The 15,401-nt window shown below is 40.0% G+C and overlaps 4 protein-coding genes across 11 annotated transcripts in view; 2 read left to right on the top strand and 2 right to left on the bottom strand.

The window, feature by feature from the left end:
• Window positions 1-2,527, top strand: part of LOC108107788 (formin-binding protein 1-like) — a 32,274-nt gene extending 29,747 nt beyond the window's left edge. For 3 of the 8 annotated variants that reach the window (XM_017215498.1, XM_017215497.1, XM_017215495.1), the window contains 3 exons: window positions 7-81; window positions 565-728; window positions 792-2,527. In XM_017215498.1, the coding sequence (XP_017070987.1) occupies window positions 7-81; window positions 565-728; window positions 792-955 (403 nt within the window). In that variant the 3' untranslated portion in view covers window positions 956-2,527. Of the gene's footprint in view, window positions 1-6; window positions 142-561; window positions 729-791 lie in introns of all 8 variants that reach the window. The other 5 variants (XM_017215496.1, XM_017215494.1, XM_017215492.1 and 2 more) reach the window with 3 other exon arrangements.
• A 224-nt stretch (window positions 2,528-2,751) lies between these two features.
• Window positions 2,752-3,911, top strand: LOC108108072 (THUMP domain-containing protein 1 homolog). Its single transcript, XM_017215952.2, has one exon. It carries the CDS (start codon window positions 2,825-2,827, stop codon window positions 3,794-3,796), a length of 972 nt encoding a protein of 323 aa, XP_017071441.1. The 5' UTR covers window positions 2,752-2,824; the 3' UTR covers window positions 3,797-3,911.
• Window positions 3,897-6,401, bottom strand: LOC108108073 (peroxisomal membrane protein PMP34). The gene is made up of 3 exons (XM_017215954.1): window positions 6,062-6,401; window positions 5,925-5,985; window positions 3,897-4,862 (listed from the first exon to the last, which is right to left on the bottom strand). Exons 1-3 carry the CDS (start codon window positions 6,131-6,133, stop codon window positions 4,054-4,056), a joined length of 942 nt encoding a protein of 313 aa, XP_017071443.1. The 5' UTR covers window positions 6,134-6,401; the 3' UTR covers window positions 3,897-4,053.
• Window positions 6,402-6,505: 104 nt separating this feature from the next.
• On the bottom strand, window positions 6,506-11,514 carry LOC108108071 (claspin). The gene is made up of 7 exons (XM_017215951.2): window positions 9,976-11,514; window positions 9,676-9,923; window positions 8,993-9,622; window positions 7,634-8,932; window positions 7,324-7,576; window positions 6,940-7,269; window positions 6,506-6,877 (listed from the first exon to the last, which is right to left on the bottom strand). The coding sequence occupies exons 1-7, from the start codon at window positions 11,431-11,433 to the stop codon at window positions 6,758-6,760; spliced, it is 4,338 nt and encodes a 1,445-aa protein (XP_017071440.1). The 5' UTR covers window positions 11,434-11,514; the 3' UTR covers window positions 6,506-6,757.
• Between the last annotated feature and the right edge of the window lie 3,887 nt (window positions 11,515-15,401).

Below are 15,401 nucleotides of genomic sequence, written 5' to 3'. Positions count from 1 at the left end.
TTTTAGACATTCCAATGGTAGTGCCGATGACCATCATGACGATGGCGACGACCAGCCCGATGATGCTGGCAGCTTAAGCAGGTCAGATTCTGAGGATAATGTGGCGCAAATACAAAATGGGCATAATAATAACAATAACGGGTACACTCATAAGTCTACGTTCAATGTTTATAAATATATATGCATATATACATATATATCTCACCCACATACATTATATACATACATACATTATCGTAGCATTATATTTTGGCATCGCATATCTAATCTGTATTATTTAATCCGATCATACTATCACTGCACTCTTCACGGTGTGTGGCATTTTCTTTGGTGTTGGTTCCTCACTCATTTCCAAATCGATAAATCAATATTAACAGCCCAGAAAGTCCACAATAAGCCAAAGATACAAAAATTATATAGAAATTTGCATAAACTTCTAATTTGTAGTTATATTTTGATTCTTTTTTGATATACACCAAACATGATGACACTTAATAATGTGAAAATTGCAACTTCTTCAAATATTTCGTTTCATTTTGCCTTTTCCATGGTGAAATCCAGCAGTTCGGCAAGTCCCGAGAGTGGCCTAGGCACTTCGCACACATCCCTGCCAGGATCAGGACAGGGCAGTGCCAATGAGAATGCAATCGGCGAGGATACATACTATGAAACGGAAGTGGAGACCCTAAATCCACTGGGCACATGTCGAGCCCTATATCCCTTTGAAGGTAAGTGATGACAAAAGCATCCTTCTTGATTAACTACTAATTATGATTATTATCTCAATATAGCCTCCAGCGAGGGTAGCATACCCATGAATGAAGGCGAGGAACTGCAAGTGATTGAGATCGACCAAGGAGATGGCTGGACGCGGGTGCGGCGTGCGAACAACTCCAATGGCTGGGACGAGGGCTTTGTGCCCACGAGTTACATCGAGTGCACGCTCTATGCTTAGGATTAAGTCTTATTTCGGGGCGGGCGATCAGCCGGGCGGTTTTAAATGTTACCTACTCAGCAACTTTTGCGTATGATCGATTGATTTGTGTACTTTTGTCATAACTTTGCGTTCTGTCGGACAGCCATACCACACAAAAACAAAACATAACAAACAAACAAGCAAACACACCTAACCTTTATACAATACTGTACATTTGACCTAAGCTAAGTTCGATTCATTTACCCTTCGTATGCTTTGTATATTTACTTTGATTTTAAACGTCATTGATCTTATGGTAGTGCAAGCTATATCATACTATAAATACTATAGTCATATGCACCTACGAGCAGACCTCACCTAATTGTAAGCACCGCAACGTTTCCCTCTTCACCACAACAATCATGATAACACCTATTTATATACATATATGGAAACCGATTTATATGGCACTTGAATACGTGAGAGCATGAAAAGAATACCTAAAACTGAAACTACAGCCGTTTGGACATTAAAAGTTATCTTGTGAACACGTTTTCAGATGCAGTTCATCTGGGAAATGTGTTGATAATATGCACTTTTGCTCGATTCTCGGCTTTGGCCTTAGGAGCACCTGTTGCTTTTCCCGCTGACCAATTGGAAAAGCATCAGAGTGCAATTTCCTCAAATTTAAGCACTAAAACTTTGGTAAATATGCAAAGGATCAAGAAAACGGACATCGATCACATCCCATATAATCCATATAACACACCCGAAACTCAAGGATATATGGACAAAAGTTATGGCAATCCTGCATGACGACATGCGGTATACGCAATTGCGGAAGCAAAAGAACGCGCTAGCTTGTTTTATATAAATAGCAACAATTGTACATTTTACTTTAAACACACACTCTATGCATAATTCGTAATTTTAATTTGATGATAATTTTGTATTGCTCTTTGCCTTGTACATTTTCACACACTATGTTTAATGGGAAGAGAGATGAGAATTCATGCAGAGATAGTGCATCAATTAGTTATGTTTTAGGAACCCCTATATGATTAAGTTCACAACATTTAAGGCTTAAGTCAGAGCAAAGCCGGGCGGCGCTGCATTTGTTATGTTCGACGCCACTTTGCAATACATTTATTTATATTTTAATAATGATATACCACTGTATATTGGTAAACCACAATCAAAAACTTGAAACAGAAGTCTGCGGAGAAAGTCCAGGCGGAGCGAGATAGGTCTTTAGTTAGATATGAGCAGCCTTTCCCATCTGTATTTTGTACTTTCATTTCGCATATATATGCTACCATGCTTTAGCATTTAAGTGTGCAAACAACTGATACTGATCAATTCTGTTTTTCTGATGTTTAATTGAACGATGTGAACGAATGATAAACTAATCTTAGTTGCGAACGCAGAAAATAAATAATTCCAAAATTCTTAAATTTATCTAATTTTAAATTCGAACCGAAAACAGGCACATACGTATTAACGCTAAAATGTTTACAACATCAAATGGAATGCGAGTAATTGAGTTTAAGTGACAGACTACGGCAAATATATGTGAGAATTGTCGGCATAATAAAAGTAACTAAAATTAAATCAAAGTCTGTGTCTGATTAGCATTTGATTCTTTTGCAAATGGTTGGGGGATCAAAAAGTTACAAAAACATTTACATTTATTTATAATAAATTCAGTTTTCTATATAACTACAGTAATGGCAATTCTAAGAGCGTCTCATTTCAAAAATTCATTTTTTGAAATTTAGGGTGACCTCACCTTCTCTAGTTCATATGGGCAAATTTAGTACATTGCCCAACAGCTATAGAGGTATTTTTTTGAGGCTGAAGTTGCGGTAACTCATTTAAGCAGCCGGTAAATAATAATACTTTGATTTTATGGAACCTTCAGCAAAAAAATCAAAAATGACGAACAACCAAAAGTTCAAGAACAATAAGAAGAAGTACTTCCAGGCCAAGAAGCATGTGCTCCAGCCTGGTCAACGTGGATTCTTTGCCACGTGCAACATTAACGAGAAAGCATGTGTACGTGAATGCTACAATCTTTTAAACCATTATGCGGATATCCTTTATGGTCCGGAAATCCTGGAAAATGAGCAAGAAAATAAGGAAACAGAAGAAGGAGCAGCTGGCGATGCTGGAGAGGATGCTACGAAACCAAGTACAACAGCCACCAGTGATGATGACGATGATTTGGAGGCAGCTGCTGCCAAATGCCGTGAGAAACTTTCCCAGCGGAAGGTGCGCTTCCAGAATGTGGACACCAATACCCACAACTGTGTGTTCATCCGCACTCAACTTGAGGATCCAGTGACGCTTGGGAAGCACATAATCAACGATATAGCTACCACCGGCAAATCGATGTCCCGATTCGTTCTGCGACTGGTGCCCATCGAAGCCGTCTGTCGTGCCAACATGCAAGACATCATCTCTGCAGCTGGTGTGCTCTTCGACAAGCATTTCCTCAAGGAACCCACGAGTTATGGCATCATCTTTAACCATCGGTACAATCAGCAAATTAAGCGAGATCAAATTATCAATCAGCTGGCCGATCTAGTCAATTCCAAGAACATAGGAAACAAGGTTGACCTAAAGGCGGCCAAGAAGTCTATCATCGTTGAAGTTTTGAGGGGCTGGTGCATGCTCAGCGTCATCGACAATTATTTGGAATGCAAGAAGTTCAATCTGGCTGAACTGGCTAATCCCAGCGATAAAAAGTCGGGCGGCGAGGGCGACTCCCAATCTTCAGGGGATGCTGATTCTAACAAAGAGAAGAAAACGAACGAGATTAAGGATTCTGAGCCTAAAAAGTCTTCAGAGGAATCAACTGAAGTTGACAAAGAAAACTAGTTAGGAAGACTCCCAACCCCCCGATGGTATGGACCAGAGCTAGATATAGATCTACCAGTCTGCTGTGCAGACAAATATAAATAAATCAACCAGTTATTAATTCCTTTGTTAACAATTGTTGTCGTTTATCCATTGACGCTTAGCGACTAAACTTTGGAGAGTCTGTGTCCTGGCCATATCCTAAATCATTTTGTGTATGTTTGTATTATAGCTTACATTACGGTTGAGTAAAACTACGTGTAGACTAGAGCCTCTTTTTAGTTGCGCTTGAGCAGCATGACCACTGTGCCGGCTATCTTTTCATAGGCCATGAACATCAGGGCGGCTGTCAGCACGGTCTGCAAGATCTTAGCCTCCAATCCGCGGAACAAACCACGGATGCCCTGGTGCTGCAGAATGCTGATCATCAGCTCCAGCGTGCTCTCAGTGCGCGGTTGGGATCCCGAAGTGGAGGGCTTAGAGTCCGATTCCTTGCTGCGATGGCGCTGTTTGGTCTGGACCAGCTGTAGCGGATAGGTCAGCACCGTGGCAAAGGCCTTAGCAATGGCACCGATGAAGAAGAAACTTAAACTACCCATCTCACCGCCGGTGAAGCGCATAATGTTGCGCTTAAGCATCTCATACATCATAAACTGCAGGGCAGGATTCGAGACAAGCATCAGGGAGGGAATAGTGCCCGACCACAGGCCGGCGATGCCTTCTTTTTCGGCGACATACTTGAGCCCCTCTAGGAGGTTCTTGTAGTGCTTGTTTACCTCGTCCGAGGTTCCCTTCACATTGCGCATACGAAGCCGGGTGTTTACCACCCAAAACGGTGTGGTGGTGAGTACATTGATGATGCCTGCAATGCTGCCAAGGAACAGATCCTTAAGAGCGCTGTGCTGGGATGGAGAGCCACCCGAAGCCACCGCCTTGAGGGCATGGAATGTGTAGAAGTACACAAAGTTCGAAATGCACAGGCTCTGGAGGACAGGACCGAGACCTCGGTACAACGACTGGAATCCTTCGCCGAGAACTATCTCCTTAATCACTTGCTTGGTACTCCGCACTTCGCCGGCTTCCTCCACTAGAACGAAAAATTGATGTGATCTATAAGTTATAGCTTCGAGATTATAAAACCCAGAACATCCCAGGTGAATTCTGTTTAAGCGCTAATTTAATTTGTCACGCATATTCCGAATCTGTGATATCAACACAACCTTGATCCCTATTATGATAATTATCCAATTTGTGGTATTAACCCTGAAGGCGTTTCAGACAAATGTACAGTAAGTACTGACTCTATTTTACACAATATCCCATTTGACTTAAAAAGCAACAGTCATAAAAAAAACATTAGGCGTTACCTCACAAAAAGGTGGTCCTAATGAATGCCTGTACATGAGTATTCAATTAGTATTTCAAACATCTAACTTTATTTACCTAAAAAATCATAATTTATATACAGGTCTAATTTGCATTACCCTCTTTTTATTCTTTCCGAAGCAATGCCACCTGCATATTCTACTTTTTTAGTCAAAGTCCAAGAGCTTTGGGCAATTGCAAATTTTATGCATTCCTATACTATAAACTGTCTGCGTACTTTAAGTGGAAATAAGGTGCACTCTATAAAAAGTGAACCCTCAACACTTAATATATTGTTACTAATCGTACTTTATTTCAAGGGTACTTTATATATATATTGATGACTCAAAAAAAAATATGCTTACCCATATACACATTGGGACCATTGGAGAACAAGAAATCAAAAGTTATTTTATATAGAAATAAAGCCTACTCACAAATTCGCTTAAATCAATTTTCTTTATATTTCTTTAAATTATTAAGGTAAGCTGCAAATAGTTGTTTCTACTAAAAAATAATCATAATCTTGTCTCGACCCAGAAACTAGATTCTATCAAAATCCATCTATAAACAGAACCTAAAATTGGATTACCGCAGGGAATTGATTAGACGGGGCTCTTTAACATATCAATAGAAAGTTTCAGACGCTGGAGTTTGAACTCGCCCGCAGGTATTCATGTGTATATATAATATATGAATTATCAAAGCGTGGCCCGCTTATCGGTTTCCCATGGAAGATTAGTTACAGACCGCTCCCCAATTGACAAATCCCTTTAAAACTTACGCTGCAGACGGGAACGCACCGTGTCCAGTGGATAGAATGTGCTCATAGCAATACAGCCACCCTGTAAAGAAGCGACCAATTGTAAATTAGCACCAGTGTCATCTTGACCTTTAGCCGGCAAATATTTAACCACTTACGGCGGCTCCGGAGACGGCATGCACGAAGTTCTGGTAGCTAAGCACCTGGCTGAGTTTCGAGGGAGCCACCATTCTGTTATTTGTTCGTTGCACTAGTGGGATCTTTGGATTGATACGTCCGGCGGCGTCTTCGGGCGAGTGTTTACTGATTGACGTTCCGCCGGTAGTTGCAAATGTAGCTGCGGCAGAGAAGTTTGGCGCGTTGTCGAGATTAGATTAATTTAATCAGCGGCAGAGGAGGCAGTGTCGGTGTGGGCGTCGGCGTCGAACCCTTTGTTGTGCCTCCTGGATCACAGCGACTTTATAAGTGATTCACTCACATATTCACAATTTCTATATACAAATAATTCACGAATAGTATGACCGCTGTCTAAGGGAATATACTAGTTGCCTGGAGAAATATACTAAAATATACATTTTTTTTAGAAACAAGCCGTTAGAAAGTAAATTTGAATTCCGTTTTTTATTTAATTTTATAATTATTGCTTAGCCATACCCTTGTATACCAAGTTTTAGAAAAACTTTATTATATTTCTTAAGGGTTTTCTTATAAAGAAATAAAAATTTATGAATTTTTCCGTTTAAACTTTTCCTATCTTAAAATAACTAAATTTATTATTCATTTTATCTTCTAACTATCTTATCAAACTCTATATTAAAATGTACAATTAAAGGGTCTAAAAGTAAAAGGAAAAACTAAAGAAGCTGATCTATAAGGCACTTATCCCTACGGGGTTCCAATTTTGGTTTCTTCATGAAATTTACCCCCGTTTCCGTGCTGCTGTTGAGTAAATCGGCTGCCTTTCGTTTGCGATTCTAAAAAATAAAAAATGTATTGAAGAAAACAATTTTTTTTAAAAACTAGATTATAGCCATACCTCATGTTCCTCTTCCGTTAGCGTGGCAAATACAAAGTTCTTGGCCTTGGCTGTCTTTACGGAAATAGAGCCCTCCGTTCCGTCCACATCACCGGAGGTTCCCTTGGTGAGGCCTGCTAGCTTAGTAAGAGTCTGCTGGTCCCGAACCAGGAAAGAACCGCGAACCGCACTCTTCTGCTGCTTGCCAGCTATTGTTTTTGAGATCAGAAAAGGAGAACTCTTCTTTACCTCCACAGTTGTCTTTTTGGAGGAGATGATGTTCAGCCGGCGAATGGAATTTCCAGTGTTACTCGTGTTTGCTATGGTTGTAGAAAGCGGAGAAGCTGCCTCCTGAAAAATAAAGATATTTTAGAAAAAACATAACAGAAATATTATATTACATACCGCTTTAAGTCCTTTTTCCAATAGGAGCTGCTCACGTTCATAACGAATTTTTCGCCACAGATGCTCGTTCTCCTCATCGCCACTACCTTCGTTTCCGTCATCATTTTCTGGACGATGATCGTCTAGGCTAAAGGCATTCTCTACGTTCTTCCAACGGAACTGTCGCTGGCGACTGGCTCCCTCCTCTTCCTCTTCGAACAGCATTTCCTTGATCTTGCGCACTTCCCGAATGTCTTGATCCAACATTTTTCGACTGTCAAAAAAATGTAATAAATTAGCTTTTATAATTTGGAATCTTCCTTTTACTTACGCATGAATTTGTCCCAGCTCGTGGCGCAGCTTATCGCGATCAAACTGATCCTCATCTCCCAACTCTATATCATAGTTATCCATATTTTTCTCGTCCTCATCAGCAGATCCCCAATCAGACTCTGATAGCTCAGCTTCTTTGTCCACAAAGTTAGCCGCTCTAATTTTGCGGTCTTTCTTTGTCATCTCTACAACTATTTCATTCTCCTCGGAATCGTAGTCCACAAAGGTTTCCGGAATGTCTTCCGCTGGCTCTTCGTCGCTTTCCTCTTCGAACTCCTCGACATCATCATCACTTTCTTCGTCATCCGAGAAACCCAGTTTGGCCTTTTTCTTAGGCCTTTTCTTTGTGAGTTTCTTATTTCGTGGCTTATCAGCTTCTACGGTATCAACCTTATCCTCCTCGTCGCTAGAAACTATTCTGTTGGCCACTACTGGCTGCTCATGGGATTCCTCCTGATCCTCAGTCTGTTCAGTGGGTGCTTGAGATGGCAGTTGGGTGGCAAAGGTGCCGGAACACAGACCCTCCAACTCATCGGGTGCCTGACTGCTGCCTTCAAACTGTGTCATGGGTATCTGACTGATAACAGCTGTGTCAACGGAAGGAGCTGTGGAAGAGAGCATCTGGGTATGTGGAAATTGACCAGAGCAAAGGTCGAGAAGCTCGTTCTCCTCATCGCTGGCCGTGCGCCGGGTCTCCGCATCAAAAAGTTTGTGGGCAGATAGTTGCAATTGAGTAGCTGTTATGGGAGCAACACCACTCGGCTTGGGGGTTTGCAACAGATCGAGATCGTCTTCATCGGAGTTGTCTTCGAAGGCTTTAATGATCCGGTTCTTTTTCCTGCCTGTTTGCGTTTCAGGTTCTGACTCTGGTTCACTTTCCTGATCATTCTCACTGCCATTTTCCTCTTCATCAAGATCAACTGTATTATCGTCAGGATCCTCATCTGCATCACTTTTTATTCCTTCTGTCACTTCATCTTCTTCGGCAATGTCCTCGCTTTTTTCTATGATTTCCTCATCCTCATTTATGGTTATCTCTGCATAACCAGGTTTATCTTCCGGTTCGTACTCCTCATCCACATCCATGCCTTCCTCTTCGTCTTCTGCCATTCGCTCTTGCTCTTCAGCTTTTTTCTTCTGCAGGTCCTCCATCCTTTTCTTAGTGATTAGAGATTTGAGGTGCTCCTGCATCTTCATGAAACCCGCTCCTGGCTTGGGTTCCTTTGCAATCTCCTCTTCGTGCAGATGAATGCTTACCTTAGACATCTCCAGCTTTCCATGCTCAGTGGTTAGAATGCTACAAATTTACCACAGTTAGAAAAATTTTAAGTTACAGAAGATAAAGTGGATTACTTACTTGACAGTTTCTGTGGTCTTGTGTTTTTTTGCTTCCCGCGTTTTCATCAGACGTTTCAGCAAATCGTCCACTCCAGTAGGTTTCTTAGAGAACATATCGCCCGTTTCCAAATCTATAACCATGTTGGCGTCACCCTTAATCGAAGGACTCACATCCAAACTCTTCTCGTCCTTCAGTCGACGAATGGCTTCGGTGATTTTCGGAGTGGCTGGTTTAGAAGGCGGTGTAATGCTAATGGTGCTCAAGTCCAGCTTAGGCAGTTCCACGACTTCCGTAACCAGCCGGATTTTGCTGGGAGATGTTGCCTCAATCTCTGGTTGAAATTCAAAGGTATCTTTGAATTTCAAAGCCGCGGCAGCAGAGGTGGATGCAATAGGTTCTATTTCCATGATGGGTTCTTCCAACATGGCTTCCTCTGTGGCAGTTTCTTCCACCAATGCTTCGGTAGTCAGTTCATCTGTGTGATTCTTAGGTTGCTCTGGGGTTTTAGGATTATCCACCTCATCCAAGACACCTGGATTATCTTTGAACTCCATAGGCGCTTCATCTTCTGAATCATTCTCCTCCTCTGGTTCGGATTCGGATTTAAAGAACTCGGTGGCTTCTTTGGCGCGCTCCTCCATTAGTTTTCTATAAAAAAAAAGTATTTTAAATTAATTTTTTAAAGATATCATATAACTTACGCATATGCCTCCAGTTCCTCACGGGTCATTCGAAGTCCCACTGACTTTCTTGGTTGCCTACTTGGCATGGGACTTCCTCCAGCCATAGCTGTGGCTAGGGGAGCGTTGATAGTTCGCCGGCTGAGGAACTCCTTTAGTGTCCTGGGCTTTGGCTGATGGTAGGGCACGTTGATATGGGCCTCTCGGTGCAAACGCTGTTGCTCACTTTGGATTGCCTGCATTCCTTCCAGTGCTTTCTTGGCTGATTCCTTTTTAAGAAAATGTTTAATATTTCCATCTCATATTATTTAAATAACTTACTCTAACAACTTTAGGCTTCTTAGACTTTCCTTCATCTGGTGCAGTGGTTGCTTCCTGATCTTCTGCAGATTCCTCTCGATTGCTTAACTCTGCTTCGGATTCTGAGTCCACCAAGCCTTTAAGCTTGTTCTTGGCTGGACTGGTTTCGATAGCGGGTTCATCCAATTCGGATTCAGAGTCAACCAAACCTTTAAGGGGATTTTTATGTAAAGGAGTTTCCTCTTCGCTTTGACTTTTCTGGATCTCATCTTCGCTGTCACTGTCCATTCGTTGTTTCTTTTTCTTGTCTTTTTTCGAACGATTCTGTATTTCCTGATCTTCTCCTTCGCTGCCCATCTGTGGCTCATTCTCACTGTCAACTCCTTTGGCATCAAGATCTTGAATTTCCTCATTTTTGTTCTCCTCTGGCTCTTCATCGCTCTCTATTTTTAGTTTATGTTTCTTAGCCACCTTCTTTGGCTTGACACTCTGCTCCTTATCCTCCTCATTATCGGGCTTATTCACAACTTTTTTCTTTATCTTTTTTGTTGGTTTCTCCTGCTGTTCATTGCTATCCGCATTTGACTCCTCATCACTTACCACTTTTTGATTCTTTTTCTTGGTCAACGTTTTAGGCTTTTGCTTTTTGATTGACTTCTCTTGATCGAGATTCTCATCTTGGTCCATTTTGGAGTCCTCACCCATGTCTTTTTGAATGTCTTCACCATTATCTTGTTGGAATTCACTTTTCTTTTTGTTTACTTTCTCTGCCTTTGGCTTTGATGGCTTTTTAGGCTTTTGTGTCTTAGAAGGTTTTTTCTGCTCCTCATCCTTATCCTTGTCCATTTCCTTCTCCTTTTCTTCTTGGGATTCTGCTTGTTTTGCTGCCTGCTTCTTACTCCTTACTGCCTTCTTTGCCTTTTCCTTCTTAGAAGGATTCTCCTGGTCTTCATCCAAATTGTCCTCTTGGAGTTGTTTCTTTTTCTTAGGCACCTTCTTTTTCGTTTCAGTTTTAGCTATGCTTTTGAAATCTTGATCCTCCTGGTCGCTTAGCACCTTCTTGTTTTGGTTTTTCTTTGAAGGTTTCTCTGGCTCCTTCTTGTCGTCCACATCCGGCTCTTCGTCATTGTCCGAATAAATAATGGCGGAAGCCTTCTTCTTAGGCCTGGAGACCATCTGCTCATCCTCTTCATCGCTGACCAGCAGCTTTTGTTCTTTGCTTTTAGGGGAAGTGTGTTTCTCCACTGCATCCTCCTCCAAGTCACTGTCCATTACCCTTTGGCGCCGGGCCTTGGGTGAGATCTTTCGGAGTTTTTCTGTGGATACTTCTTCATTTTCGCTGTCGTCCGACATCATCAAACTCTTGCCACCCAACAGATCTTCGCCGGACACCATATGTTCGTCTTCATCGTCGAACGCCAGTTTCTCCATCGAGTCGTCCGCCAGCTCTTCATTTTCCGCTGCAGCTGATTCACTCATATTTCTGGGTCACTTCGTTTTTGTTAATAATAAGAACAAACCAAAAACATTTCTGAGTTGAACACACACACAATTACAACTTTTGGCGCAAAGAGTGTTTAAAGTCGCGGGAGCAATCAGCTGTGCAGTGCAGTGTTGTGAAGAAGAAAAAAGTAGAAAGTAGGGTCATACTTGTGTAAAATTGTGTAAGTAGAATGATTGTAGAAAAATCAGTTTACATGTAGAAATATTCATTTTCAATTTATTTTTAAAAATTTTATCCTGTTTTGGCAATTACAAAAAATTTTAAACAATTTTAAGAAATAAAAACTTTAAACATAATTTTAAATTATAATAAAGGGGAATTTTTTGTTAAAATTTATTTGGTAAAAATAAAAATAACGGAAAGAAACCCATATAATCATCGTAAATTTGTCTAACGGTTTAATATTTAATTGCCTTAAACCAAAAACACTAATGAAAAGATAAGAAACATTTAATTTATAATTAATCATTTATAAATTTTATTTTAGAAATTAAATAAATAAATAAGATACAATTAGTATCAGTTAGTTCAGGTTATAAATAAATAAAATAAATTTCTCGACGGGCACAGCATTAATCTATAAAATGTACTTGATTATTTAAATGAAAATCAAACAGCGTGAACATATCTCGGACAGCCACTTAATCAGCAGGCGGCAACCTTTCGGCAGTACAGCAATCGAAAGTAATCACCCAGCGGATATACATACTCATCACAAGAAAAAGAAACACAGGTGGGCATGTAGATGTGTGAGTTGTTCACCTGTTCTTGTGGTTGTTGCTGCGCACCTCGATGTTGGCGAATTGTTGCAGTTGGTTTGATTTTGGTCCAACGTCGATGTAGCAGCTACTTGCTGCGATGCTTTCTCCGCATCTCTTTCTTGCTCTGAGGCATTTCTCTTTCACAGTTTAGTGGCTGAGATGCTGAAAGGCTGAAAAGGTCTTTTGGCTGAGGGTCATTAAGTAACCCACCGGCGGTCAAGAGTTGCCTAATGATATGGCTTTTGGTCAGAGCCCGATATAAATAGCATTAAAATGCAATTATAAATGCTGAAAAACGCATCCGATCCGCAACCATTAACCTCGGTTCAGAGCTTAATATTCAATTAACGTCGATTTCTCGGCTCTCAATGAAAGCAAAAGCAAAAGCAAGAGCCACCAGAAAACCCAAAACCGAACCGTTTTAATGGGTGTTAAATTCCTCCGACTTTTCACTCTATCTGCGGTATTCTGAGATCACACTCAGCAGAGCTTAAACGTTCGACTTCGATTTGATTAATGCTTTTTAGAAATGCCTTCGATTTTAAGGGGGACAAATGTTTCACCTTGCCAGATTGCGCAACATTCACAAATCCCACACAACAAAGATATATATTATATATTATACAATATTAAGATCCGAAGAAAGTTAGCATATTTTACAAATATCTTATGGTTTCCGCTATGCCAAATTTATAATATGTTCGCATGCCCAATCACAGCATGGGTTTAGGCAGTCGATCGATTAGTGGGGCTTAGTTAATATCTGGATACTCTATTGTGTTTTATTTTTATTAATTTAGAAATTATATTATGTTCTCCCTTTATTACAGTTTAAGAGTCATCCCATCAATAGAATTATTATCTTTGATATACGATCGTACATATCATCAACAGGTAGTTTTATAGCTTTAAGAAACTTAGGTAATGTTTCTCCCAACCAGCAGCCTGATTAAATCATAATAGAGAGTATTATGGCTTATGAGCTAGACATTTATAACTTTAAGCTCCCGCTAGCGCACCAATTAGCATAGTATATATATAAAATAAAAAACCCAAATCTTGGTACCGGCGCACACAATTTCTCTTTCATTTGGCGAAAAAACAAAAACAACATGAAAACGGTTAACTCTGTGTATCTTTCGGGCATCTTTTTTTCATATCTGTAGCAGAGATTTTGCTTTTGGCCACTTACGGTATTTCTGCGCCTTGTTGTCGCTACCTAATTTGCATACGCACAGTTCACAGATATCTGAAAGATCACAACTGGGCCCAAAACGAAAGTGAAAACACTCGAAATTGTGTGCTAAACGAAGAGTCTAACCGAAAGATACACATAATTTCCAACTGTCTACAATCAATATTGATCGTCTCGCAATCTTTCGGAATTTGAAATGGGATTTCGATCAAAGCAAACAAAACCATTGTATATGTATACCATTTCTTTAGAAAACTGTTTATAAAAGATCTTTTCTTTTTGGCAAGGCTAAGTTTCTTATGCAATCGCTCGGACTTAAGACCTTTCGACGCCTTCAACTGCAATCAAAAGTTAAGTTTATGAAGTTTATGCAGCGACTCTGTCTTTCGCAATTAAATGTAAATTCGTCCACGGAGGAGTCGGGCTGATCGGCTTGTAATGCTGCATGTTTCTATATATACTCGTATACGAGTATATATAAAGTAACATATAGCTGTTCCTTGGTCCCAGACACGCCTTTGGCTGTCTGCGTCTGGCTTTTCGTTGCCCAATTGAGATTTCTTACCGTTTGGCTTTGGCATTTTTTTTGCCTTGATTTTTGTTTTTTGGCGAGTGAAAGTGATATATGGCGCATGACTCAGGCTCAGTCCATGCTTGACTCTACTCCGAGTCTCAGCCGACCCCATGCCGGCCCCAAGTCATATGCATAAAATAATAATTAAGCGCCATTTATGCATCCCAAGTCAAAGAAATGGCCAAAAAGGGCGCAGCAGCCTTCAAGCGTGGACCGAAACTAAACTCAAAATCAATTGACATGTTTCTCGGACACTGAGAGAAATTCAATATTATGTTCATGTGGCCACCACTTTCAAAATATGCGAAAATCGCTCTGTCCCGATTTGTGTCTCAAAATATCAGTATTTTCCTCATTACACCGCCAAAGATGATCGTATCATGGAATGTTATATCTCGTTGAGTTCGTATTTAAATTCCCCGTCGTACTGTGTACCACACTCAAAAAGTGCATTTTTTCAGATTTTTCGTAAAATTTTATGATGTTACCCCTTTCCGAAAATGCGAAAATCGCTCTGTCCCAATTTGTGTCTCAAAATATCAGTATTTTCCTCATTACACCGCCAAAGATGATCATATCATGGAATGATATACCTCGCTGAGTTCGTATTTAAATTCCCCGTCGAACTGTGTACCACACTCAAAAAGTGAATATTTTCAGATTTTTCGTAAAAATTTATGATGTTACCCCTTTCCGAAAATGCAAAAGTCGGTCTGTCCCAGCTTGCGTCTCAAAATATCGTTATTTTCCTTATTAGAGAGCCAAAAATGATCGTAACATAGAATGTTATATCTCGTTGAGCTTGTATTTTAATCTATTTTCAAAATATTTAACTGCTATTTAAATCTGAAGAAAAAATATTTTTTCTATTTTTCGAAAAAATGATGATGGTACCCCTTACAAAAAATGCAAAATTTGAGAAAAAATTAATTTTTGATAACCAGCAGATCAATGACACAGAAAGTTTGTACGGGTCGTTAGCTGCACAAAACAGTCTTTCTTTTGGTTCTGCGTCTTCTTTTGATAAAGTTATAAGCATAGAACTGGCGAAAATTATTGCAAATTTTACTAAAAAGTCAAAATTTTGATGTTGTGCCGAAAATATCAGTATTTTTCACATTACATAGTCAAAAATAATCATATCATTGAATGTTATACCTTGTTGAGTTCGTAATTAAATTCCCCATTGAACTGTATACCAGGAAAAAGTACATATTTTAAATTTTTCTTAAACTTTTCCTTTCCCTTTCAAAATATGCAAAAATCGGTCTAATTTCATTGCAAAGCCAAAAATGTCCTAAATAACAAATCTTCTTCGACAAAAAGTGCTAACCGAAAAGGAAATAAGTTAATAATCTTGGCTATACCCAAGCCAAGTAGTGCCCTTTAACCGATGTACACCTGTGGGCTGCC

The sequence above is a fragment of the Drosophila eugracilis genome, unplaced genomic scaffold (assembly GCF_018153835.1).
Source record: "Drosophila eugracilis isolate 14026-0451.02 unplaced genomic scaffold, ASM1815383v1 contig_2088, whole genome shotgun sequence".
Classification (NCBI taxonomy): Eukaryota; Metazoa; Arthropoda; class Insecta; order Diptera; family Drosophilidae; genus Drosophila; species Drosophila eugracilis.
This window is presented reverse-complemented; position numbering and strand designations above follow the sequence as displayed.